At 38.5% G+C, this 26,544-nt stretch overlaps 3 protein-coding genes and 1 long non-coding RNA gene across 4 annotated transcripts in view; 2 read left to right on the top strand and 2 right to left on the bottom strand.

The window, feature by feature from the left end:
* LOC130162944 (testican-2-like) overlaps positions 1-10,986 on the top strand; it is a 40,221-nt gene extending 29,235 nt beyond the window's left edge. The window contains exons 4-10 of the mRNA XM_056366849.1: positions 3,164-3,272; positions 3,812-3,926; positions 4,689-4,808; positions 4,932-5,150; positions 7,221-7,283; positions 8,181-8,318; positions 8,930-10,986. Coding sequence (XP_056222824.1) covers positions 3,164-3,272; positions 3,812-3,926; positions 4,689-4,808; positions 4,932-5,150; positions 7,221-7,283; positions 8,181-8,318; positions 8,930-9,075 — 910 coding nt within the window. The 3' untranslated portion in view covers positions 9,076-10,986. The remainder of the gene's footprint in view (positions 1-3,163; positions 3,273-3,811; positions 3,927-4,688; positions 4,809-4,931; positions 5,151-7,220; positions 7,284-8,180; positions 8,319-8,929) is intronic.
* A 202-nt stretch (positions 10,987-11,188) lies between these two features.
* On the top strand, positions 11,189-14,803 carry LOC130162551 (uncharacterized). Its single transcript, XR_008826281.1, has 2 exons — positions 11,189-11,502; positions 12,246-14,803. It is a non-coding gene; the product is annotated as an uncharacterized LOC130162551 (long non-coding RNA).
* A 1,096-nt stretch (positions 14,804-15,899) lies between these two features.
* Positions 15,900-21,287, bottom strand: sar1aa (secretion associated, Ras related GTPase 1Aa). Its single transcript, XM_056365193.1, has 7 exons — positions 21,222-21,287; positions 19,827-19,899; positions 19,450-19,569; positions 18,768-18,833; positions 18,243-18,346; positions 18,014-18,145; positions 15,900-17,904 (listed from the first exon to the last, which is right to left on the bottom strand). The coding sequence occupies exons 2-7, from the start codon at positions 19,882-19,884 to the stop codon at positions 17,788-17,790; spliced, it is 597 nt and encodes a 198-aa protein (XP_056221168.1). The 5' UTR covers positions 19,885-19,899; positions 21,222-21,287; the 3' UTR covers positions 15,900-17,787.
* A 1,086-nt stretch (positions 21,288-22,373) lies between these two features.
* On the bottom strand, positions 22,374-25,997 carry ppa1a (inorganic pyrophosphatase 1a). Its single transcript, XM_056365238.1, has 11 exons — positions 25,685-25,997; positions 25,414-25,478; positions 24,730-24,783; positions 24,338-24,457; positions 24,160-24,246; positions 23,944-24,070; positions 23,719-23,846; positions 23,400-23,485; positions 23,131-23,200; positions 22,768-22,807; positions 22,374-22,680 (listed from the first exon to the last, which is right to left on the bottom strand). The coding sequence occupies exons 1-11, from the start codon at positions 25,743-25,745 to the stop codon at positions 22,652-22,654; spliced, it is 867 nt and encodes a 288-aa protein (XP_056221213.1). The 5' UTR covers positions 25,746-25,997; the 3' UTR covers positions 22,374-22,651.
* Positions 25,998-26,544: the final 547 nt, after the last annotated feature.

Raw genomic sequence — 26,544 nt, 5'->3', positions numbered from 1 at the left:
GTATACTTCAGCTCTTTTGACAACCCTGGTCTCATTTTATGGGCATAGAAAAAGGAATATAAGGCCTGTATTAGTACCTTGACTGTGGAAAACACTTAAGAGTCTGAACCAATTCTGTGTCAAAAGCTGTTGCAGTGATATGAGGATCCTCGACACAGGATCAGGAGACTTAGAGCTAGTAACAATAAGGTGATAACGGTAAATGGTAAAAAAGCAAGGTAACAATAGAAAAGTCTGTGAACGGACTCAATAACCTCAGTTACACAGCAGCATTTTGGTAACATTAGCTACCTTAAGCTACCAGACAAAGTAAGGCTATAGCAGCGAAAGCCTTCAGCATAGCAATGTGAGTATAGGGGTTTGTTTTAACTTTTCATTTGTGAGCAGAGCAGTTTGTTATTTTTATCTTTTGAAACTTATATGGTTTTGCTTTAAATGACTAAAAAGGTGGACAATTGTTTTAATGAATTACATTTAATTGTTTAGACTTTTTTATGACCCTAAAATGACACTGAACTGAAAATAGTCCATTTTATTGACTGTCACTTAGCAACAGTTTTTTTACGTCTCAAACCTCTTGAATGCTGAGTTTACTGTGTACTTGACCTCTTACGTTGAAAATGATGCGTCACTGAGCTGTCTATGTATATAACAGGGCAGCTTTAGAAAACATGGTACAGACCTATCAGTGGAGGAGGTTGAAAACATGACAACTAAAGAATATAGAATACTCTTTAACATTCTGGTCACTTAATACAGTGTAATACAGGGGTTTATTCGTGTATTTCAGATGTTACTCCCTTCACAAAGGCCCTTTAGTTTTCTGTAGTAAATCTCATGAAAAAGCGTTTATCTGTTCCCTCGCCCATTCATCCCACTTTGACTGAAAAACAAATGAGCGGGGTTGCAGCCTGAAAAGAATTAATGGAGTGAATTATTACTACCTGCAAAGCCTATCTGCAGCGGCAGGCATTTATCTTTTTCAATAAAGTGCTTCATTTACAGAGTCACTCCAGAGATGAGAGAGACTGTGTCGAGTAATGGGTAATAAGCACGAACGCAACTGCACTAAACCATCCCAGCATCATTAAGTAGCAGCCTCAGAAGTCGTGCTGCAGAGAGCCTAATGCTTGTGCTCACTGAACATGTAGTCAATCACCATGTAAGAGGAAAGCAAGCAAAGGGAAATTTTATGAAGCAGCGCATGCAAATATTAACAGGCAGATTATGACTTTCTGGTAATTATGATCAGAAATGTCTGTTTCAGTTGTATTGATGTTGTAGTTTACAGCAGAGATGCCAATGATTTGTAGGCTAATAAAAACATCTTGTTAGAGAGGATTTGTAACAGTAACTGTGTTTGACCTCAGCAAGATGGTTGACATTAAAGGGCCAGTTCACCCAAATTACAGAACAAATATTCTTATTTAACTGTAGTGGTGTGTACCCACGCAGACAGTTTTTGTTTTATTAGTCCGGGATTTTAGATATCTGCCTCTGAGATTTCTGCTACTACACCATGGATGGAATTTCCTTTGTGCTTACAGCATTCAAAAATTACATTTAAAAGATTCAACAGCAAAGTGTCTACTCCAAAACAGTGTCCCATTACATTACAATCATTTTGCAGACGCTTTTGTCCAGGGCAACTTATAGTAAGTGCTTTAAAAGTAGACAGCAAAAAGAGGTAGATGTCAACAACAATTGGAAGTGCATCTCTCTCGAACAAACAACTGAAAGCATGTTCAGTGCCACAGTACAAGTTCACTTACGTTTGTTGTTGTTGTTGTTTTTTGGGTTTTTTTTTTTTTTTAACGAAATGACACATGAATGGTGTGGGGTGTTGAGATGTTGTGTGAAAAGCCAGCAGAAGAGGATGAGCAGTGACTCTGCTATCCTGGCATCAATACAAGACAAGACAGGCATCTGTTATCTGTTACTCTGGATAATCCACAGACCTCTGTCAACAGTTCTCACTGGAACTGCTGTCTACCAAATAAATAGTCCCTCGGAAAACTGTGAACCAGGAACGCTGTTTCTGGAGAGAGTTTTTAGCCATGATAGAGGCAAAACTAGTGAATATACTTAATGTATTTCAACATATACTTAGTGAATTGGCACAAAAGTTGGTACAGATTTGGTGATCCCATCTAATGTTACCATGAGTTTGATATTTGTGAGTGAAACTCGTGAAATTATTTTGAATTGCTACAGATATTCTCTGCTCTTCTTCAGGATAAATTGCAGTCATTTTGGTGATCTTCTGACTTTTCATGTAGCGACATTATCAGGTCAAAATTTAGTTAACCCAGTTAGCTATTTAATTAATGACTACCTCCAAAATGAATGACAGCTTTTAGTAAATTATCTCATCAACAAAAACTATTTAATCTATTGTCATGACATTAGCACAGTAATTGGTATCCGTGTCAACCTCAAGATGAATTAAAATCACTTTCATGATGGTTTATGCATCATGCATGCAAGTACCTGCAAAGCTAATGACATCCCCATTTATTTCAGCTGTACTTTGTGTTTACCGCTATTTAGCAAATGCTAGCATGCTAACATACTAAACTGAGATAGTTAACACGGTAAACATCATACCTGCTAAATATTGGCATGTCGGCATGTGAGCATGTTAGCATTTTGCTCAGAGCACCGCTTTGCCTGAGTACACCTGCACAGAGCAGCTAGTTATCTTGTTTAATATAAATTTTAATCGCTGCTCACTGAAACTGAAAACTTAGCTTCTCAGACTACACTAAGAAAAAAAACAGAGACTAACAGTACAGACTTGTACTGTAGAATTGAATATGTGTTTAGTTGTGTGTTTGTGTGAGTTGACATCTAGCTCTTGTTCCTATCAAGTTTGAATCCACTTGTTTTGCACAAAAGTGTCTTCAAAATAAGTTTAAGGTAAAATGTAATGATACTGTTTTGGGGGAAGACACATCGCTGTATGTATTTTTTAAGCATTGTGAGCACCACAAACAAAATCTATACTGGAGTAGTAACAGACACCTCAGAGACAGACATCCATTGGCAAGTAAAACTGTTTGTATGTATAGATGGGGTAGAGGTAAGTGAAAAGGTGTTTTGTGTGTAATTTGGTTTGGACAGACATTTTAACTTTTCCTTTTTCCCCCTCTCTAATGTTCAGAGTGAAACAGCCAGGGAATCTGGAGGCCCATGAAAGCGGCTGTAAGCCTTGTCCTGTGGCCGCCTCCTCACCTGTATGTGGCTCTGATGGACACAACTACGCCTCTGAGGTAAAAAGAAAACACTATGTTCTGCACCGGCATCTCTCTTTGAGAGCACTTAGACTTGAAAGCTTAGATAATTTTTCTTTTGCTTTATTACTGGCTTCTGGCTCCATAAAACCCTGAGAAGAAATGGAAAGTGGCCGTGTCATCGTTTTAAATAATGAGAGCAGTCCAGTCAAGTGCTGTTTCCTGCTACGCTGACACATACGTGGGCGCAGCAGGCCAGCACAGTTCATCACTGCTCGCAGGAGGACAAGTGCACCAGCTCAACGTGGCCGTATGATTGATGACTGACGTTGTTTTGAGCGGCATCACCGTACACCGGCCACTACCAGGACTCTTTATTGATTTATGTATACTTTTTAATTTTGACCTTGCATGAGAAGATGGCGGAAAATGACAGCTCATTCTTGCTGCCTTTCTCTAAGTGCTGTGTCTCATCTGAATGAGCAATCTCCCTTTCCTGCGGTCACCCCCATAAATATTTTAACTGCATCCATGCAACTCTCTCTCTTTCTCTCTCTCTCTCTCTCTCTCTCGTACAGTGTAAGCTGGAGCAGCAGGCCTGCCTCACAGGCAAAGACCTGAACATCATGTGTGCTGGCTTCTGCCCCTGCGCCACAGCCTCCGTTACCATCACAAATGCTGACACCAAACGTGGCAAGTGGCATCTTAATTTTACGCATCTTGATTTCTGGATTCACACCTCCCTGTTTGGATCACTCTCAGTGTTTTCATGAGTCAGAGCTTCAAAAAAAAAAAAAAAAAGAAAAAAAAAGAAGAAAGTTATGATACACTGGTGGCCACACATGGCACGCTGTGTGTAGGAAAGGACTGACTCCAATTGCCTGAGACAACCAATCAACCTGATGCTTGATGTTTGGAATCAATACTCAACAATTTCAGAGATTACTGTTAGCCAAATATCCCCCATGTGGTTAAACTGCTCTTCCAATCATGTTGTAATTAATTATTTAGAGTGTACACTATCTATCATAGCAGCCAAACACTATTGATTGTCAGGGCTCTCGGGCACGTGAAAATGCCAATTGATCAAAGGGATGAAATGTTACTCCTGTTTTTCATCTGTAGCCTGGAATAAGTGTTTAGCCTGAGACTAAAAGTGGATTTTTATTGGATAACAGCGATTTGCTGTAGTAGAGTTAATTGCAAAATAATGTTTTCTTTGATTAGCAGATCATACACTTAGAAATCACAGCATGAAAATCCAACAGTACACCTCAACAGCTTTGCAGTGAGGGAAACCTGCGCCTTATGTTCTGTGCACTGTACATCAGTGAGAGCAATATGAAGCTGCGCTGAGTCCCTTGCCTGCTTTTTGGGAAGGTGAGTCAGATTGCTATTAAGTGCCTGCCAGGGTTTTAAATGCAGGGATTCCCTTTTTTTTTCTTGCTCCTTTAGAGAGCTGCACTGGCCAGGACCTGGCAGACCTGGGTGACCGGCTGAGAGACTGGTTCCAACTCCTTCATGGAAACGCGAAGCGGAATAACTCTGGCAAGCTCGGAGCTGGCACCGCTTCAGGTTAGTAACTCACAAAGCGGCTTTATTCTCCTCCGCCTCCAAACTTACAACTCAATTGTCTATGCAAGGAAATGTAGTGTAAACAGAAGGAAACTTAAGTATTATGCAAATTATTTCTGACAGCGCTGGACAGGAGCCTGGTAGCGAGCTGCAAGGACTCCATCGGCTGGATGTTCTCGAAGCTGGACACCAACAGTGACCTGTATCTGGACCAAGCTGAGCTGGCTGCTATTAACCTGGACAAGTACGAGGTCTGCATCCGACCCTTCTTCAACTCCTGCGACAGCTACAAAGACGGGAAGGTCTCCACGGCGGAGTGGTGCCTCTGCTTCTGGAGAGAAAGTGAGTGAAGGGATCCCCACTGAGATTTGAGTCAAATCTCTAAAAGGGTGAAATGATAACAAGGTTACATCAGTGAGTGGCAAAGCAAACTTTTCTAACTGTGAAGTGAGTGGTCTGTAGTCACTGAAAAGTGCCCAGACATCTGTTCTGACACATATGTTGTATGTTTGGGTCTTTACCTCAACACCAGGGAAGCAGCAACACCCTTACAGGAACAGTTTGATATCTTAAGAAAGTGCATTTCCCAAAATATTGAACTATCCCTTCAGCCAAGTCTGACAGCCGACAGCAGACAGCTATTTTAAAGCAGGATTTGGCAGGCTAATCAACATCTTCAAAGCACATTCTGGTTGTCTGTTGCTTCTCTTTATTTTAGACTTCAGCAGTTTGTGCAAACTTGTGCCTGAATTCTCCATCCATTCATCTCTCATCCACTACTTATCCAGGTCCAGCAATATTCCCCCAGCATGGTTAGCAGTTCTTCTTCCCTGCTGAGAACAATCTTGGCAAGACCTCTTTTATCTGAGTCATCTGACAGTTTGTGAAAATGTCTGTCTTGCCAATTGACAGTCCTCCTCCATGTCCTCAATGAACTCTGCCCACTCTGCCCAAGTTTTGTCTCTCCACCAGAAAACACAGTCCTTCCCTGATTTAGGGCTCCCCTGGGCTAAAACCAAGCCCCAAAGGCCTCCGTCTTCAGCTTGACAGCTTCCTTCACTGCTGGTTTCTTTGGTTGCCACTGCAAGAGAAACCAAAAACTTTCCAGCCACAAGTGCAAAAAACAACAGTTTCTCACAATGGAGGCTTTGAATAACACTATGTCCTGTCCTGGGATGCAGTAAACATTGGCAGTTCCTCTGTGGAACAAGCAGCTACACAGATGCAGTTTTCTCAGTCTGTGGAAAAGAAGCTATAAATCTGTTTTTACCCATGTCTTCATGGATTTTTATTCCACATATGAATGCAAAGTAGCAGATGACATATGGTTTATCAGGTGCATACCTCCTATTCTACAACTTTACATGATTTTAAGATTTCATACAGTGTCCCCACATCGTAGTACTGGAGGTGTTTTAAATAAGTGGAAACGTGGTTTGAAGTCTGGTTTGATTTGGTGTCAATATTTTGACAAAGAACTACAGGTCGCTCTTATTGAAAAAAAAACTACCAAAAGCTTATTTCATTTGCATAGAATTTGAAAGCAAATCACCAAAGTTACATGGTGACACCGTCAGTTGCATTAATAGAAATGTCAGGCAAAATGATCATAGAATGAATCTAGAAATAGCTGGTGTGCTTGAAAATAAGTTGGAAAATGAATTTTATTTTAGAAGTCATGTTCTCTACATGTAGTAGTTATGGTGTTAATATATATTATAATATAAGTGTCTCTATGGATGTGTTTTGCACAGATAACCTGTGCTCACAGAGCTATTTACACAGTGCACATGTGCACCATTTGACCTTTACTAAACAAATACAGGATATTCCTGGCAGTAACCTCATTTGCGCGCAGATTATCCAATTGATCAGGCATTTAACCTGCATGCAATAGGTTACACTGACACCCTAATCAATTTTTCATCTCTAGCCGCTGATAATTATAAACTACTTCACCCGTAGCCAATATGTAAAAATGGTTTTATGATAATGATTTGGACACATACTATATACAGGATAAAGAGTATAAAGAAATATTTACAAACCACTGTAACAGGCCTTTCTCTTTGTGACTTGACAATGAAGCTTCAGAGAACTGATAAAGACCCATGACTTGTTGTTTTGTGCAAACACACCAGAAATTCTTTTCAGATGAGAAAACTTTCTCCTCTTCGTTTCTGTTCCTATCTTTTCTAGAGATATCTTCGTCATTCTCAGACTACATCCATATGTGCTTTCACCTAAGCTCTCGACAATCGATCAGGCTCTGAGGGAATGAAATATAAGACTTCTTAAACAAATCAATATGGGCAAAAAGTGTAATTATGAAGAGCATTGATTGAGATAAAGTTTGAGGGCGAGCAGTTTCAGGTATTGTCTGTCATCACTTTTCTTCTGTGATTCTCACAGAGCCGCCGTGCCTCGCTGAGCTGGAGAGGATCCAGGTGCAGGAGGCGGCCAAGAAGAAGCCTGGTAAATACATTCCTCCTAACAGCAGCGTGAAGTTCAAGAATTATTTGACTGAACATTTTTAAACACCACACGTGCAGAGAAACAGGAAATTACCACTATGCGCTAACTAGCTGGCGTGCCCCCGCATCCGCTGCAGTGTCTCTGGGTGTACCTGTGTAACAAGGCGCTTGCAGCAGCAGGCGAGGAGCTGGAGGAGCCTCATTAAAGAGATCACAAGCTCACGGCTAGGATTAGGCCCTAATCAGGCTGGGGGGGGGATTAAAGGGCAGCTCTGGCTTTGGGAAGGAGCAAGGCTAACGTGCCTGCTTGGCTCCCTGGGAAACCCCACATTGCAGTATCAACCCAGCATGCTCAACATGCTGTACAGCTACTTTCCAGTCTTCAGCTCCAGAGATGTGTTCTTCCATCCCTGTAGCCCACTTGTCTCATTGCTTGTGTTTTCTCTCGTCCTCGCAGTGGCTGGGGGTGGGGGTTGGGGGGTGGGTGGTAGCTTGTTAGAGAATTTCACTTCAGGTTTGACAAGAGCGTCCTGAGGGAGGCTGGAACAGTGGAGCTCTGTCACTGAGTCTGTCACTACATTTTTACATGCCACTCTCACAACACAAGGAAACACGCTACGCCAACATGCTGTATGAAATCACATCCGCCAGCATATGCATGCTTGTGTAAAACAAACAGGGTGAGCTCTCTCTCTGTCTGCGTGGTATCCTCTGCCAAAAAGCTGCTTCTCCGTCCTGACTGATGGTCTTATCACAGGTTCACTAAGGCGTGCTGGCATTCTCGTTTATGCTGCGCTCATCTCAGGCATCAGCATGAGGCAGCTATGTGTGCTGAGGGCATAAATATTTAACATCGTGGTGTGTGTGTGTGTGTGTGTGGCCGTGCATGTCCTTGCAGGGATGTACATTCCCAGCTGTGATGAGGACGGCTACTACAGGAAAGTACAGTGTGACCAGAGCCGAGGGGAGTGCTGGTGCGTCGACCAGCATGGTGGAGAGATGATGGGCACCAGAATCCATGGCAACCCCGACTGCGGTAAGAGAGGGGCATTTGGCGAACACATATTTCCTCACACTGTGCACTACAAGAAAATCTCCTTCTTATAAAGTCATCTTTTGTTTGTGTCGTGATTTTTATTTCTGGATTTTGGTGCACTGACCTGCCTTATTCTTTCATGTTTCAAATTACAGACACTCATTTCGAGAAAATTATTGATAAGATCGACAGGTTGTAATATTCTTTCTTCATCTGCTGTTTTTTTGAATTTGTTTTAATTAAGGAATCAGTTACAGACGAAAAATGATTGAACAGATGGAGATTTTTGGCAGTGTAGGAAATAATAACTGCATCTGTTCAAAACCTTGTGTTAGATCTCAGTATCAGAAAAAGCGGTGAAATGGATGGTTATTTTTGTTATCAATTACCCTCTCAGTTATTCTTTTGACTTATCAGTTCATTTTTAAGTCAATTAATCTGTCAAATGTCAAAAAATTTGAAAAATGTCCATTAAAAGGTCTCAAAGCTCAAGGTGACACATTCAAATTCTTTGTTTTGTCTGACCAGCAAAACCCGAAGATATTCAATTTACAGTGATATAAAACACATAACAATACATAACAATTTCTTATATTTTTACCTTTTTCCAGATGAAGTGGCTGGATACTCTGGAGATTTTGGGAGCGGTGTTGGATGGGAGGATGAAGAGGAGAAGGAGGCAGAGGACAACGGTGAGGAGGCAGAAGAGGAGGAGGAAGAGGAAGGCGAGGCAGATGATGGAGGATACATCTGGTAGAACTGTCTGACCCCACGCAGAGAGCCATGTCACAGCTGCTGGCCTGAAAATCTACAGGAATGGCTCTCTCCTAGCAGCAAAAGATTTTGGGATCGGACTCAGGAGGCATGGAATTATGTATCATCCTGGTGGGATATGTGGTTCCGGGCAGGTCCAGTGATGAGATAATGACCAGTTTTTGTCTTAGATAGGTGTAATTGCTTCATTCTCTTCTCTGTTTTTTGAGCAACAGAGCTTTTTGTTTTGCCGTCCTGAAAAGCAGGACCCACTGACTACTGCGCCATAGGTAGCTAAAGTCCATCAGAATTCCTATCTTGTCAGACCGCCATCTATGCATATAGAGATTACCAGTAATTTTGTATTGTGTGAACAACTGCTTGAGTATTAGAGCCGCCGTCCCACTGGAATGACTAGAGATCAGAATTTAAAGGAATAGTTCAGCATACGCTTTTTTGCTTTCTTGCTGAGAGTTAAATGAGAAGCTTGATACCACTCTTATGTCATTAAGTTAAATATGAAACTAGCAGTTACTCAGTTAACTTAGCTTGTTTTAGAATTAAAATTGGAAATGGGGAATCAGTTGCCTGGCTCTGTCTAAAGGTAAAACAAAATCCACCAACTAATCTGTACAAAACCAAAAAAGCATGTGGTGGATGACCAAGGAAGTCACTGTGCCAGTGAAAGAAATATTCCAGCACATAACATCCTGTAAAAAACACAGACTGTCATTTTTACACTTTTTGTATGGATTAACCAAACGAGATATAATGTCTTGATTAGTGAGCTGTAAAGGTGCTGGTAGGTGGGTTTACTTGCTATTTAGCTTAGTCAGATTAGCTGTTTTCCCATGCTTCCAGTCTTTAAATGACTAAGATGGATATTTTCATAATAATCAGATGAAAGTGTGAAAATGTGACACAGCTAGTTTCTTTAGCTGTGTGGTCTGTACAGGCAACTTCAGGAAAAAAACATTTCTTAAAAATCCACTTTACACTTTGTGCTCAGCACCAAACAGCAGACAGACACAGTGAGCAACTAACTGGTGAACATAGTGGAGTGGAGACCAAAAACAGAGCTAAAAAAGAGTAAATACTGGACCTAAATTCATCAGTTAGACAGAAACATGGCTCCATATGAAAGCTGAATGTGTAAACAAGCAACTGTGATGATATGTTGATGTTGCAAGTGTACAAAAAAAATCAGTTATTGCAGGTTTAAGAGAAGTAAGATAACCATGTCCTGGTTATAGCTTCATAGTTATTGTACAGACAGAGAGTGGTATCAATCGTCTCTGACTCTCAGCAAGAAAACAAAATGTCGAACAGTTCCTTTAAAGCAGTTCAGAGCAACGTGGTAATGTATTTCTTAACTGATTCTGCTTCTGTATATAAATCCAGTGTAAATTATCTATGAAGCAAGCTTAGAGGGTTTCAGGTTACTATGGTTTCAAGCCACCTTTATGATAAAGGTGCACCACAGCTCATGGCAGTTTTTAAATTGTACATGCTTTACGAATTAAGTGGATACACACAACGATACAGGACCTATATATTTCCAGTTGGATTACTTTTATTGAAAATCTGTAGAACTGCACCTACAGTAGAAACCACTAATCGCTGTCCTCTGCTATCTCTGAAATCATGTCAAAGAATGTGGCACAATTACGTTTTATTCTGAGTTTGCAACTTGAAAATCTGTATTTTGTGTTTATAAAAAATGTGTGCATTACTTGAAGTTCTGTGTGTATACTTGAATTCACATTGTAATTTTTTTTTCTATGAGAATATTGTTGCCATGTCTTCATTCATGCTATTGATAGGCCAGACATTTGGTTGTTTTTAGTATTGCATGTTAGTGAATAAGAATGTACTTCTAGGCTGAGCACTTTACTAATAAAGGCACTGGAGCCAAGCTATGTGTTGGTTTTAGTCTTTTCTAACTATTTCAGGTTTGAGAAGGGTTAATCTAGGGACAAATTAGGTTGTACTTGTGGCTACTATGTATAACACAGATAGGTTAAATCAGCAATAAAAGAAATAAATATACCTCTATGTTAATGCTGAGAAAATCATACAGTTCCACCTGGATTAACAGCCAATAAAGTCAAGTTAAGTTTCAGTTTAGCCAATCAGAAGCTTCAGTCCGCCTCCCAGCGGCCCACTGACTGGGCACGTTGGTGAGAGGTTAAGGGACAAGACGCAATGTTAGCTGAGCACAGCGTGTTTATCAAAGTGGTAAGAAACTCGGGTTAAGCAATGGAGTAACTCACGAAAGTTAATGTTGTGTTTACGGTTGTTAATTCATACTGTATTGTTACCACATAAAATCACGGAGTGGATAGAAATAGAAGAGAACACCGTGCCGTTACAGGTCGAGCACTGAGACCAGACGCCATTTTCCAAGCTAATGTCCTAATTCATTGCACTGGTGAGTTGAATCAGCTTCTAGCTTGTAATTAACTGGAGAACACATCTTTTAGCCCGGATGCTAATTTTCACTATGTTGACTTATGCTAAAAAAGTTAGCGATAAAACTCTGCTAGCTTAGACGCTAACGAGTGCTATGTAAAATCACATTTGACTATGCTAAACGTGTTAACGTTTTAAAACGTTTAAAAATATTGCTGATAAACAGCTATCTTCTGGCACTCTAGTGTGTTAAAGAGACTGTTCCTTATTGTGTTTTGATGCATTTTTTGTACTATTTGTGTGGGTTGCTGCAACTTAGCTGCTGCTTAAGATGTGTGCTAGTGAATCCCCCTTTTAGCATTTCTTTGAGTGAACATAGATTTCAGAACATTATAAAGGTGCACCATTAACTACATTTTTTTTTTACTGTTAATTGTGTTTTTGCACTCATCTTTTATTGTATAAGGATTTGAGAATATGTTAAAGGTGCGTCAGTGACTAAAATTTATATTGTTATTTCTATTTTATATTATACACCTTAACTGCAACTGAGCTTATACCAAGAATATTAGCTCTCTAAACAAATAATTTTGTTTGGTTATGAATGAAATTGTAATTTTGAAACTGAAGTGAATGGCTTATGTTGTACAGCATAAGTTTGTAACTTAGAGCATTGAGTTGATATTTAATTAGCTTTATCCTATGATTGTAAACGCTCATAGAATTAGCATAAAGGTAATTTTATTTTGACCTTATTCTTAGATCAGGTTCTTTTTAGTTGGATTGATTCTCCCGAGCTGAGCCGAGACTTTGGAGAAGATCTCGGAACCATTGGAGGAGTTTTGAGAGACGATTCCAGAGAAAACCTTTTCCAGTATTGGATAGCTAGCCCCTCCCACATGACACCGAACCTGAGATACCGAGCCTGATGCCTGCAAGAAGGAGGCGAGAACACTCAAGTATTCCACGCCTACTTCAAGTGCGGTAGGATTGAACTGTACACACATATATAGCTCCGGGAATAGCTAACATACAAACTTACACTGGAGAGTGAACAAGAACTGTGACTCTTACAGATATTTCAAAAAGACCTGGGTCTAACTTTATTTTTTTGAATCTGCGCTAGGCCTGCATGGTATGATGAAAATTTGCGATGTGCGATGACACTTTTCAATATTGCAATGATGATGCATGCATGCATACATGCAATAAATAAACAAATATCGAAGTGTGCATATACAGTTTTGCTGAGCGAAGCTGAATAAAGATTACAGACAATGGTCACTATCAATCTTCTCCTCTGTCCTCCTCTCTCTGCTGCAGGTAACACTGCTGAGGGGGGTGGCTGCTGTCTCAGGCTGTAGTTATAAGTTTATAAAGGTGTGCATGAATTGCAGTCTACACACAGAAAGTTTTCCTTTTATTTTGTTCATAACCATTCACTATTAGCTTAACGTTAGCATGCGGTGCTCGTGTAAAACAAACCGCAGTGGACGGGACACGTTGAAAATGTGGTTTACTACATGATTAAATCTTGTTGAACAGGTGGTGTGATGAAGGACGCTAATTGCTTTTTTACTCGCAAAGGTTGTGATGACACTCAGAGCTACGACCGTAGTTGTTGTCGGCTCCGTGCTGTCTGCTGAGTGTGTATGAGAGGCTGCAGCCTGACACCAAAATGCAGTAGTTTTTTCTGGTTCATTTGGCTCAGGCGCTGTGCCTTGAAAACCCTGCGTACATGGCGTATTAAAATGAAATGATTTTTTCTAATGTATCGCATCTCAGTCAGTCTTTTGCAATGTGTTTATTGCACATGTTCATATCGCGATGGCGAAGAAAATAAGATTAATTGGTCAGCACTAATATGCACACATTTTTTTTGTTTATTTTTTTTACATGGGGAATATGAACAAATATATATTGGAACTTAAATGAACCTGCTTACCGTTCAATATAAGCAGTCAAACTCTACAGCCGTGCCCTGTGTCTCTATTTCACTATTATCTCTATTATTTTGGCTCATGTCGTTCCTAAAGTCTTCTGAATCTGGTCCAATCTTCACAGTTACTGTTATTATTATTATCTTATACTGTACTTTGTGCTAAGACATACTGGATACATGTGCCACCAAGTCACTCTCCATTACCCTCTGTAAAAAAAAAAAAAAAGGAACACTTTGCTTAGATTGGGACATCCAATGAATTTATAAGCTAAAGGCAGGTTTTTTGTGTCCTCAGTGTGGTCAGGAGAGGATCTGTATTACTGACTGCAGCACTCAGCTTTTCACCACAGCAGATCCATAAATAAACCAACGCTGTTTTCAGTAAGCCTACCTTACGTGGAGTAATCTGCTTATAAAACATAAGCTGGATGTGTATATAATGAATATTTTAGAACACAGAACTTTTTTCCCATGACCTTTTGGTCCCCCACCTGATGTGTGAAGCACTGATTGCTGAAGATTCTTTCAGCCACAGCCTGTTACACACACGATTACATCTGATTGTGGTTAATTTCATCATCATCATCATCATCATCATCTACAATCATGGAGCCTCCAGTGGAATAACAAAACAAGATGAGGTTGAAAGCTCCAGAGTTTCCTCTCAGTTGAGACTCTGACACGCAGATGAGGATATTTGCTGGGGTAATTTTGGTGCTTAGCTGCCACCTCATGCTAGAAGAACAAATTACAGCAGGTTGGCAGCTTAATACCACACCACTAAATGACCACAATGTGAAGACAGCACTGTATTATGGATCTGTTCCAGTTTAATTGAATACAAGTGAAAATCCTGAAGCTACAAGTAAAGGGTCCAGGGTCATGCAATTTCTCCTAAACTGGAGATATGCAGAGAGATTGCATGATCTTCTACATGTTGAACAAAAAATAACTCTTGTATAACTCTTAAGATCAATTTGAAAATGAGTTGTGTCACTGAGCAGTAACAGCAGCAAATTCCCATGAAAAGGTGATATTTTGGAGATACATTTTCACCATATCATAAAAAGCAGCTATATTTTATAAGTAGCAGGGCAAATTGACATGTAGTAGATGAAAACTAGAAAGTCTCCCAAAGTGGAAATACTCAAGTAACATGACCTCAAAACCATACTGAAAAAATGTATACAGCAATAAAAAACTCAAGAAACTTATTTTACAACAATGTTAAAGAACACATTTAAAAGTGCATGGAGTTAGACAGCAAAAGCCTGACAAGTGTTCAGATCCATGGAGAGTTACAGATACTGTATAAGTATAATGTTTTAAAAACCAGCAGTAAAATCTTTAAATAAAATTCTGAAAGTGGCTACAGTGACTGGTGTAAAGTGTTCACTTATTTTGGAATGTGTTATGCTAGAAACCTAAAAAAGTGCTCTGAAATAGCTGTAGTCAGTTGATATCAAAATAAGGTGTGTCACAATAATTAAGTCTGAAGATAAAAGCACCAAAGCCTTTCTCTTCATCTGACAGTGAAAAGAAAATCTCAGTCATGTGCCTTAGTTGAACAGAACATGATTGCACCACTGAATCAAAAATGATAGCCCTTTGGTCAACAGATAGGTTACTAAGACTTCGCACAAGATTCAGTGTTCACCACCCTGGACTTGAATTTTTTTTTTTTTTTTTTTACAACACTAAAATTACAGTGGAAGTAGTTTTGATTTTTATACCTTGTCAAAGTGATAATCTCAAAACAAAGTGTTATAACTTAAGTAGTGACATAAAAAAGAACAATTGATTGCAAAAGCACCAACTCAGAAAAAGTCAATATTTAGGAGGCCACTATAGCAATGTCAACCTGGAGCTTTGCAATTACCCATCCCCACCCACACATTCCTTTGGACCTTGGTCCTTTTTATTAGTTAAATACTAAATCTGTTGTTGGATTACAAACCAATGTTTTGACTTTTGGATTTCTACAAACTTCCTCTTTTAACCATATTAACTATTTTGTTTTATGGTAATATTTAGAGAGATATGTTTTCACGATGACATTGAAGTGCAAAAAATTCGAATTAAATGAGTATTAAACACAACAATGTTAAATAGTGGTGAATGAGCTTTATAGCCTCTGTAAATAAAAGTGTTAGTGTTGGACAGAGAATAATAAGGGTCCCAGGATAGACACTTGAAGGATGCCACAATGGAGTGGGGCACAAGAGTATGAGGCTCTTCCAACCACAACAGTGAAGAAGTATTTGTCACTTCCCACTTCTGATAACTGAACCTTTTGTCTTTTTCTGCGAGGCCTAACGCATGTAAAAGACACAGACAAGCATTGTTTCCATAAATCCTTGGAGAAAATTCTAGCTCCCGAATAAAAATGTATATTCTTTCTGAATAGGGAATATGAGCACATGAAAAACACTGCAATTGAAAATAGAAAAAAAAGAAATACTTGCCCAGACGAGTCAATAAAAGGCAGATTTTTATTACAACAGCTCATCACATGGACCAATCTTCTCATCTTTATATTTGGATGTTGTCATTCAAGTTGAAACTATTTGCAGAGAGACTGTAATTGCTGAAAATAGTCATTCAAGTTAATTTCTGCTACTAAAGTGCATGAACTGTACAAACATTTACATCTGTATTATACATAATTTACAGGAGTTCAGTTACTGATACAGAACAGTGTTCAAAAGGAGAAGAACAGAATATTCAAAATGTCTTCCTGTAAACATGGGATGATGTTCACAATGATCACATGCTTCTGTTCCTCATTATCCATTTCCACCTTCTCGTTATGAGGATACAGTTTCATACAAGCCATTGTAAAAATGTTTACATCCACAGACTTGAAGAACAAAAACATTTAAATATCCAGAATAATATTAGAATATTAATTTACAGGTTTGCATATTAATGTTTGCAGGTTACACTCTCATATCTTTTCAGATAGTCAAAAAGTGCATTACCTGCAGCACTTCAACCCTGTTAATGTTGTACAGCCTACATGCTGATTACATGACGATATATTGCTTCAGCTCTAGAATAAAGGAATAAATAACAAAAAAATAAACTATCCTCTAATTTTAGTCTATTTAAAATATTGCCGCTTCAAACCTGACTTTAATCCATGTGAGACACTGTATTTTAAACAGTATTAGTTAATACCTTTTTAAAAGATGAACAGATTTCAATAAACAGACTCAGGACTATGTATATTCTTTCCTGCTCTCAAATGCAGTGGAGTAAGACTGTCTCTGCTACAGTACAGTTGGTCATTCTTCATTATTGCTTCCTGACATTTCGAGAGCGATGCATTACTGCTACCTCTGTGCTATAATAGAGCAAGAAGCAGCCACTGAAAGTTATCAAAATCCTTTCAGAACATACCAAAGTCAAAGATAATAAATATTTTGTTTCAGCTCAACTAGCACACTAAAACTTAGCTGCCTTCAACGCAACATGTAACATCACTTTGGGTCAACAGATTTGAGAAGAGATGTAACTGTCAGAGCTAAAATTAAATACCCAATTCCATCAAGACACTGAAAGTGAGCAGCACATTCATCACAACACAGTCATCAGTGAGCTGTTCAGTTTGACTCAGTTTACTTCATCTTTGCTTTTATCTGTGGGATGTGCTGTCTTTTCAGCTTTTTTGTGGTTTGTAAAGGAGATTTAATGTTATTTTGGCTCTGTACTCAGCCTGGAGGAAATGTTTTGTTGAAGTTGAATCTCTCTCCCTACTAATCCCAAAGTCATTAGCATACATCTTTGGCTATATATTTTGAAGGCGGTGGCTGCATACCATGACATTAAATGAACGAAACTTAATCTTCTGTATGTAGTTATTTGTCTAATTAATTGTTTTAAAATTTAAATCAACCATTTCAGTGTGATGTCACACAAGCAATAAACCAGTCACCACAATTACCATAAGTTCTTATGTCTTTATCACTCACTTCCTAATAAATTGCAACTCAAGCAGTTAGTTTATTAAATAATAATAATGCAACAGTGATGTCTTCATATCTACTTTCTTGCACAATGTGTGGCTGCACATGTATTGTAATCAGGTATGGTGTGATCTAATTAGCATGCCACGCAGTTGGACAACTCAGTTAACCTTCACATTTATATTTATTCATACACAACATGAACCACTTTTAAAACTTTGCATAGAAACCTTTAAACCCCAAATAAATGCTTTAAGAATTAAAAAGAATATGCTCTTAATAATAGGATTTAAAATTTGGACTGATTGACACTTAGCAAAGAAACAAATTTAGTGTCATGTTTCATGAAAATGTGTCAAGGAAATCCCTTCTGGTTAAGGTTCAGTCCTGCATGTCAGTCAATGTACTGTGATAACCATCTGAAACCTTCACCATAGCCTTGTTTTTTCAACACACTGCACATAAAAATCTCCAGCGGTCGAATGTTCAGCTCCTTCAAAGAGACATTTCCCTGTTGATCACAATAAGGATAAATGAAGATGATGGTCAACAGGCACCAGTACATGTGGCCACACACAGAGAGATCATATGATCTCTTAGAATTCAAAGATAAGGCCTACCTTTTCTGTAACTTGACCATCAAGAGCAAAAGCTCCTCTCAGTCCTCCTTCACTGATGGCCTCAGGACGGTCGATTTTATTACCCAACACCAACACTGGTACATTCACTATGGTTTCATCTGCTAGGAGAGCCTGGAAATACACAAGCAAGCACAATCATCATGCATTCACTGTTAACAGTCAGTATTGCACAGTGGAAACGGCCTGCAACAGTGATGGTTAATCTTACATCGAGTTCAGTCTTGGATTCTGTGAGTCTGTCATGATCTGCACAGTCTACAAGAAAGACGACTCCATTCACAGCCGGCAGGTAATTCTTCCAAACTCTTCGAGCTATAAACAAAGGAAAAACAGTTAGTGAATCGGCTGTACTTGCAGCAGTTGAAGGTGATAGTGAAGGCCACATTTAGCATGTAATGCAGCAGATTTAAACAAACTGGTGAGCATTAATTTCTATTCATTATTGTGTCTGTGAAAATAGTGATATAATTAACTAATAACTAACTAACTAAATACTCACCCACACAAATATTTGCAATAACTAATAGCTAACTGAGCCTCAAATCTTGTTCCTGCAATTTTGCTCTGTATGCCAAAATAAATAAGAGAATATGAACACAAATATTTATCCTGATAATGTACTATACGTCCATTTAGTGTTGAGGTGCCACTATGGAAATCTGCAGTTTAATCCTGCGCTGAATCTTGCAGTTTTACTATAGTGTATCATTATTGGCAAAAATGAAGCTCTCACCTTGTACATGTCCTCCCAGATCAAATGTAGTAAATGTCATGCCACCTATTGTCAGCTCCTCAGAAGCTTTGATGGAAAGGAGAGAGGAGACAATACTGTCATTATATTTTGCCAGCAATAAGGACTGTTTCACTACATAGGTGATTCCATGAGACAATTTATAAGAGAGTCTCACCTATGATACATGATATCACTGTAACTGAGGTAGAAAATATACCTTTACATGAACAAAATGTTTTTAATTCTTAAAAAAGCAGTCATCGATTATATATTAATTAAACAGTTTTTACTCTCACTCATTTTTTATAAGCAGCTTACACGAAATAAACACCAACACATTTGCAATCATCTAAATGTCAAAAGTGCCAAAAACTAGCAAAAGGCTGAACTGCCAGAAAGTAAAACTGCTCAAAAATCTTAAGGTCTTGAGTCCCAAGAAAGGAAAAAAAACTGCTCCTTAGGATCTTAGCTGACTGTATTATGGTATTGGTGCCAATACAACAAAAAAAGGGTCATATTATATGTACTATATTTTCAGAGGAGAATAAATGATATAACCTGTACTATAATACACTGTGGTATAACATAAGCTAGAATAATAACTAATGCAGACAAATACACCACCCTAGTATGGCACACTACTGTTATGGCACACTACTGTCTACTGTATGTCTGTCCTTACTTGGATGCAGTGTGGGCACATGTTGGCCAAGTCGGTCATCTTTCAACATGTGCAGCAGTGTTGTTTTACCAGCATTGTCCAGGCCCAGGAAAACCAGCTTCCCATTCTTTTTGTACAGACCTGGAAGAAATCACAAATGGAAGAACTCATGTAAATGGTATCCCACTACTTAATATTATAGATTACTTTGAGGTCTAACTATGCAGTAGTTTATGACGTTGACCTAGCATCACCTGGACCACATACAACATTTCAATACTGCTTACATGTCAATAATTTAACACTGTAAAGTGGTATTGTTTCTGCTTTTCATAAGTTTGGGATTTTAGTGCTTTTCCCATCTTTTAAGTCATTTAAGAACTGTAGACAGGACTTACCTAAGAATTGTAAAACACTACTAAACCCCCTGTAGATCCAGTCAAATAAAAATGACATCTCGTTGGTCTTTGCCTGAAACAGGAAAAAATGTCAGATCACTACCACAAATTAATGCCCTAAGAAAAAAAGAAATGTCTTTAACAATATGTTGACAGAAAATTAATCAGCAACTAGATAGATAGATAGATAGATAGATAGATAGATAGATAGATAGATAGATAGATAGATACTTTATTTATCCCCTAGGGGATATCAATGTGTCCATTAGCTCATTGTTGATAATAATAATAACCACATTGTTGTTTTAGTATCTTTTTAAACCAAAAATGTCAAATATTTGCCTTTCCCATCTTCTCAAATATGAGGATTGCATGTTGATATTCTTTGCTGCACATGATAGTGAACTAAATATCTTTGGATTTTGAAGTGTTGGTCACACAAAATAAGTCTAGTCTGTTAGAAATTATGACAGGCATTTAAAAAAAACTTCTGGCATTTTAATCGTCAGATTAATCAATGATGAAAATAACATTAGCTGCAGCCCTAGTATGCAACAATTACCATCTTTGTGAAACGTATTATTATAATAATTAGTTATCCACGTTGTGCCAGTGAGGTGTAGAATCATTTCTTGAGGGCATAGCTTGTGGTAAGATATTGCACTTGCTCTTCCATGCAAATTAGGCAGACAACATCCAGTAGTATGTCGAAAGCTTGTACAAAACGGAACATTTTTAAAATAGATAGTATTTATTTACAGAGTAGAGGTTGTATTACATTACATCATACAGGTGTTTAAATCTCTTGGTGTTATCATCTGACATAACACTGTAACTCCTTCCATACGTATAACAGGTGGCTAGCGTTACCTTTTAATAAAAAGATAATTTAGATTAAGCTTAGTGCCCCCAAACACCTGTACTCATCATCACCTCTCTGTGACACTGAATGTGGCTGAAAATATATACATTAGCTTGATCAATGGCAACCTCTATATACAGTCTATGATAGTAACCTTAGGTAATAGCGCTCTTTTCTGCTATTTGTCACTCGCTGTTTCCAGCATCGTAAAAAGACAATTACAACCTTCAGCAGTGTGATGTTCCAACTGTCAAAAACACTGCTGTGTTTGTAGCCATGCTGTCGTTGCCTTTACGCTTGTTACGCCGTGGTTCGTGTGTTATTTAATTAACCTAAATCAGATAACGCTAGCTGGCTAGTTAGCATTAGCATGTTAGCTGACGTCAAACCTCTGGTGCTTTCTATAGTCTGACCTCATGTGGGTCAGGACGACGTTTAACAATGAGCAAACTCGTTAATAAGAGACGTCGACAACACAGTATGCTGTCCTATGGTATTATACCAAACTTACTGTCAAGCTTTAGCTAACTCACCTCTCGGCACCGACCAGCGCTCAGTAGTATCAGTCGTCTCCTTGGAAACAGTCAATGAAGGTCTTCTTCTTCGTGGTTTAGAATTGGCGTCCAGTTTGTTTTATTAGCGCCCCCTCTTGATGTTTGTCGGTAAATGAGATAGGATCCCTCTTGTAAAGTGCACTACAAATGTGAGCTGCACTTTCAGGATAGAAGTGCATAAATTATGCTCTTATTTACTTTATAACAGGACTGTAACAGAATCATTTAACAGGAAGCAATAAAGTATATTTATCAATAACGTAAACTTTCAATATTAAGCACGTGTTCTCCCATTATATGATCTCAAAATACTGTCTTAATGTAAGAAATGCATGTAATTTTTGAAATGTAGAAAAACAATGGAATACTTTGTCATAATTTGTCAATTCTAGAGAGAGTCATTGTAAATACACGGATCATGTCAACATATTCTACTACTTCACGCTTCAGATAATTGTGATTCATGGCAAATTCTCCATTAATAAGATGAAAGGCCCCAACAAAAAGCCAATCCTGTCATGGATTACTCTGTTAAGTGGAAAATATTGACTTGATGAGTACTTGATAGAATGAGCAACATTAAGCGCATCCGTAGCAAGAATAAAGGTGATATCCAGGCAGCAAATTAATTTGAATGTCATATGAAATCAAACAGGTTTGATGTCATCAGGAATCAACTGTTTTTATCCCATGAGCTGCATAAGAATACACCATAGTTTCTAACCACACGGTAAAGGAATATAGAGGTTTATTGAAGCTTATTCTTTAATTGTCACCTACTGATGCATCCCATGGCTTTTACAGCCAATGGTTTTAATAACCACCAGTCATTTATACTTTTAAGTAGCTATTACATTTCAGGAACACCAAATACATAATTTACTGGAATAGCATATAGGCAATGTGTCATTTATTGTATGTCTACAAGAATTATTAGGCTATGGAGTATTGTATAGAAATGAGTAACAAGAGAAACGAGGCTGAACATAATTTCTCTCTGTCTTTTCCCATCAGGGCACCATTATCCACTTTCGATCAATATTCTGAAGGTCAGCTCAGGTCTAAATGATAATAATAATAATAATAATATGAAATAGTGGCAATAAAATCAATACAGAATACACCATAGCCTGGGATTTAGTCTGGTTTATTATAGTGTCCTATCAAGCCTGAAATTATGGGCTACAATGTAAATGATGAAAAAGTGCCTTCACATGGTCTGAATTTTACAAAGTGCGAATAATCCCACAACAAGCAGTAGAATCAGATAACAACAACAACAACAAAAACAGGTAAAATGTGAAATACAATATACATTCAATCTGTCCAGTTCATGTGCCACTGTAAGCAGATAGAAGGAGTGCAGGTGTGAAGTGACATCTTCATGTTTCTGCCCAGGCTTTTCCTTCCTACTTCTCATAGTAGAACCATTTGTCAACTGAAAAATAACCAATCATAAGTGATTTTCAGAGAGTAACAACATAGCCTTGCTGCAATAAAACAAATAAATGTACAAAACACACACCTGAACTTGGAATAGGATCTTCAGCTCCAAAATCGCATGCCTGTAAGAGTTCATGAAATCATTAAAAGGTGTTATAATAGTGTTGTGAAATAGTGTTGTGCATATCTTGGGAGGCAGTTTTCTAATGTGTGAAAGCCATGACATTCTTGCTCAGTTTGCACCAAAAACCAAAAGTCATATGTGGACCAATTGGATTAAACTGAAAGAAACTGCCTTCAGATTTTCTCTGTCTTCACTAATGATCCTCTGCTTTTGTCTGAAGTCTTGGTAGTTACCAGGTTATCATCTCTATTCTCATTTAGGAAGGGATGGTTGTGGGAATTTTAGGTCTCTAACGTGAACATGAAAATAGTATAGACTTACAGACTTAACCACAGCCTCTGCATCTCCAGCAGAGCAGCAGAACGGACTGTCTGAGACACTGGTGTTCATGCTAACACAAGAAAGAGAGAAAACAAAGGAAACAATTTCATCCTCAAAACTGAAACAGACCTAAAAGGCATATATTCACAGATAGAAAATGATCTAACGAGTTTTATGGCAGGAAATATCACTGATAACATTTGTCACACATACTGTCATAGAGCCTACTGTTTAAATAATGGAGTTTATTCGGATTATGAACCACCCACCAATTTAACTCGCCAGCATCGGTCTTCTTAGAGATCAGTGCCTTCCAAAACTCATGGGTGCTCTTCACTGTTGCAATGGCAAAGTCCTGGAGAAAAACACAAAAGATTTCCCCTATTTGCATCCTCCATGAAAGCATAAGTTTACCAGGAAAAAAGAAAGCAGATAAGCTTAGGTAAAACAGAAAAGATTAAGGAGTTTAATAGCACTTTCCCTTCTAAAAATGTTTTATTATGTAATATAAATTCAAGTTTTCTTTTTTTCCAGGAAGTCTAACACTTTCAAAATACAACCCCATGAATAAAATTTTAAAAGTGTTACCCTGTCTTTGAATTCTCCATTGAAAGCAAACTGGTTTTCAGGTTTCCCATCTGGGACCTTATATCTCTTGAACCAATCAAAAGTCGCCTCCAGATATCCAGGCTTAAGTCGTCTCACATCATCAATATCTGCAACCAATCAACAACAAAGGACAAGTCTAAATACAGAATTCATTTAAATGTAACTGATGGTATAATATTTGGCAGTGTTGCAGGTAATTCCTACCGTTAAAGTCGCCGGCTTCGGGATCCTCCGTATTGATCACAATGACCTTCCAGTCTGTTTCACCCTCATCGATCAAAGCCAGAGTTCCCAAAACTTTCACTTTAATTATCTCTCCTCGTGTGCACACCTTGGAGTCAAAGACACGTTTGAAAAACCAGCAAACAGATGCAATTATTTCTGTGTCCTCAACATCCAAAAATGGAATTGTTTCACTACCTTATTTCCTATGTCACATATATCAATAGGATCATTGTCTCCACAGCATCCTGTGTCGCTGTCCTTGTGGTTAGGATCTTCCCATGTCTGTTGAAAGGGAAAGCAAAGAAAGATGTTTGATGGAGCAGAGACATGGTTTGGTTTCCTGGTATTTAACTATAGCCTGAGCAGTACTTGCCTGCGGGATAGCTCCATAATTCCAGATGTAACCTTTGTGAGGAAACACATTAGCTACGTAACGAAGATTCCCCTTCTTCAAATCTTGTTTCAGTGGATTGAGAGGATCTTTGGTGGCAATCTGAGAATCATGGACACAAAGCAAATTAAATGAACTGGTCCATGTAAATGAAAAAGAGGGAAAATACATAATTGCCATAAATAGGTAGCTTCCATAATCAATCATATCATTATTTGTTAGTGTAATGATAACAAAGTCATCATTGGGTATCACATCTTGAGAAATCCCCATAACAAGTACAGGACAAAGAATATGGTTCATTGTCTTAAGATTTAAACACTATTTACGCCTTATCTTTACCATATTTATGAGTAAAATATGTAAATATATACCTCCATCTTTGCATTTGTCCATCTTGGAACCTCCACAACAGCATGAAAAATATTCTGCAGGATGATCAGAAATAGCATTTTGTTATGCTAAGGATGAATTCTCTCATTTTAAATAAATTTCGACACAACATGAAGATTGCAGAAAGGAACAGCTGATGTTTACAGTATACTGTCTAAAAAACAAAACATCCATTTATTACCAGGGAGATGGTAAAATTAGAAAAGCGAGTGTGCTATAGAGATAAATGACTTATAGCCAACATAACACTCACAAAAAGGAGAAACAGGGGCAGTACATTTTTGTACAAAACTATTTTTCACACAGGACCCATAACAGGCATATAATGTGGTTTCTTGAACCTGTGATGTGAACCTTTACATTTATAGGTGCATTTACTAAAGTCAGTTGAGAGGCCCACAGACTGAGGCTCCTAGTTGGTGCTGGGGAAAAAGCATCCATCCATCATCACAGAGAAATATAACTGACAGTAGAGTTTGGTACTGCGTCTGCCTACACTGTCCTAAAGCCCAAAAAAGGATGAAGGGCTGCAAAAAAAAAAAAAGACACAAAAATGTACCATAATGTACTTGTACAGGTTCCACCATCAGCAACACAACTTTGGCTCTATTTTTTCCAAGAGTCTAACAGAAGTCATACAGAATTGATAGATACGTGATGCTCACCTCTGCTTCATTTGCGTAGATGGGTATGTCATGGAACGGAGAGATGTATTTACCCTCAGAGTTTTCTGTGTGAAGGGAATGTGCATTGTAGATCTTATTTATAAGCACAAATGAAAAGTCGATACTATAAGCAACTAAAAAGTTCATAAAGCTCTACGATTACTTGTCAATGCAGCTATTGCAGCAGCTAGTTTTTAAGCAACTATTACATTATTAAACAATCAATGAAGGGATTATTTCACTCCAAGACATAAACTAGTTCATTGCTTACGGAAAAACACCCTGTAGTCCTGGGTGTTGGGCCTGCCCCTCTCCTCGATGGTAAAGCTCATTTCTGATGTTGGTTTCAAACTCTCCCTCTGAAGTCTGTGCACTAACTCAGGAGGACTAAGCAGCTCCTGACTGACAGGCAGTCACTGAGGCGGAGGAGCAGACATGCGCACTGCTTAAGCCAAGGTTACAGACCTGACAACTGCTTGCATGTGACAACAGAGCTGCTGTATGAAGAGTGCAAAGGCCAGATGACAGAGCTGTGCTGGCTTCTGTCGGTCTCTTTATACTGTCTGAATGCGAATCACATCCAATACTTGCATCTGTAGCCAACACGAGTAAACAAACCTCTGGGAGAAGCAGAATTTCTCAGAATGGTAATCAACAGCTAATCCCTCGTCACTGCCACTTCTCCATGCTGCAGCATGAATGTGAAGTTTCTACCTTCTTTCTCTGCATGTGAAGTGATTTGTTTTTCATTTCCCCGTTGTAAGCTGCGGCCCTTGAGAGCTCTTTTCAGACAAAAACAGATGGAGCTGACTGGTGTTAGCTGTAAACCAATTAAGAAAGCAGGATTAGGTGGCGTGCCCCTTCTGGCCTCCGGAGTTTCTCTGTAACTATTTGATAACATACTTATGGGCTCGTTTTTAGGAACATAATACACATATAAAATATTTAAATGATCTCTTAGTTTCTCTAAAATCCATCACTTTTAACAACAGGTAGCAGGTGATTTAGATGGCATTTTATGGTACATGGAATGGATATATGGATAATACAAAAACCAAGTAAATCTGTTTGTTACCTTTCATTCGGAGCTATTGCACCAATGTTTTTTGCATTTGCCTTTTTTATGTCAAA

The sequence above is a fragment of the Seriola aureovittata genome, chromosome 21, assembly GCF_021018895.1.
Source record: "Seriola aureovittata isolate HTS-2021-v1 ecotype China chromosome 21, ASM2101889v1, whole genome shotgun sequence".
NCBI lineage: Eukaryota > Metazoa > Chordata > Actinopteri > Carangiformes > Carangidae > Seriola > Seriola aureovittata.
Note: the sequence above shows the minus strand (reverse complement) of the source record. Positions and strands in the feature narration are given on the sequence as shown.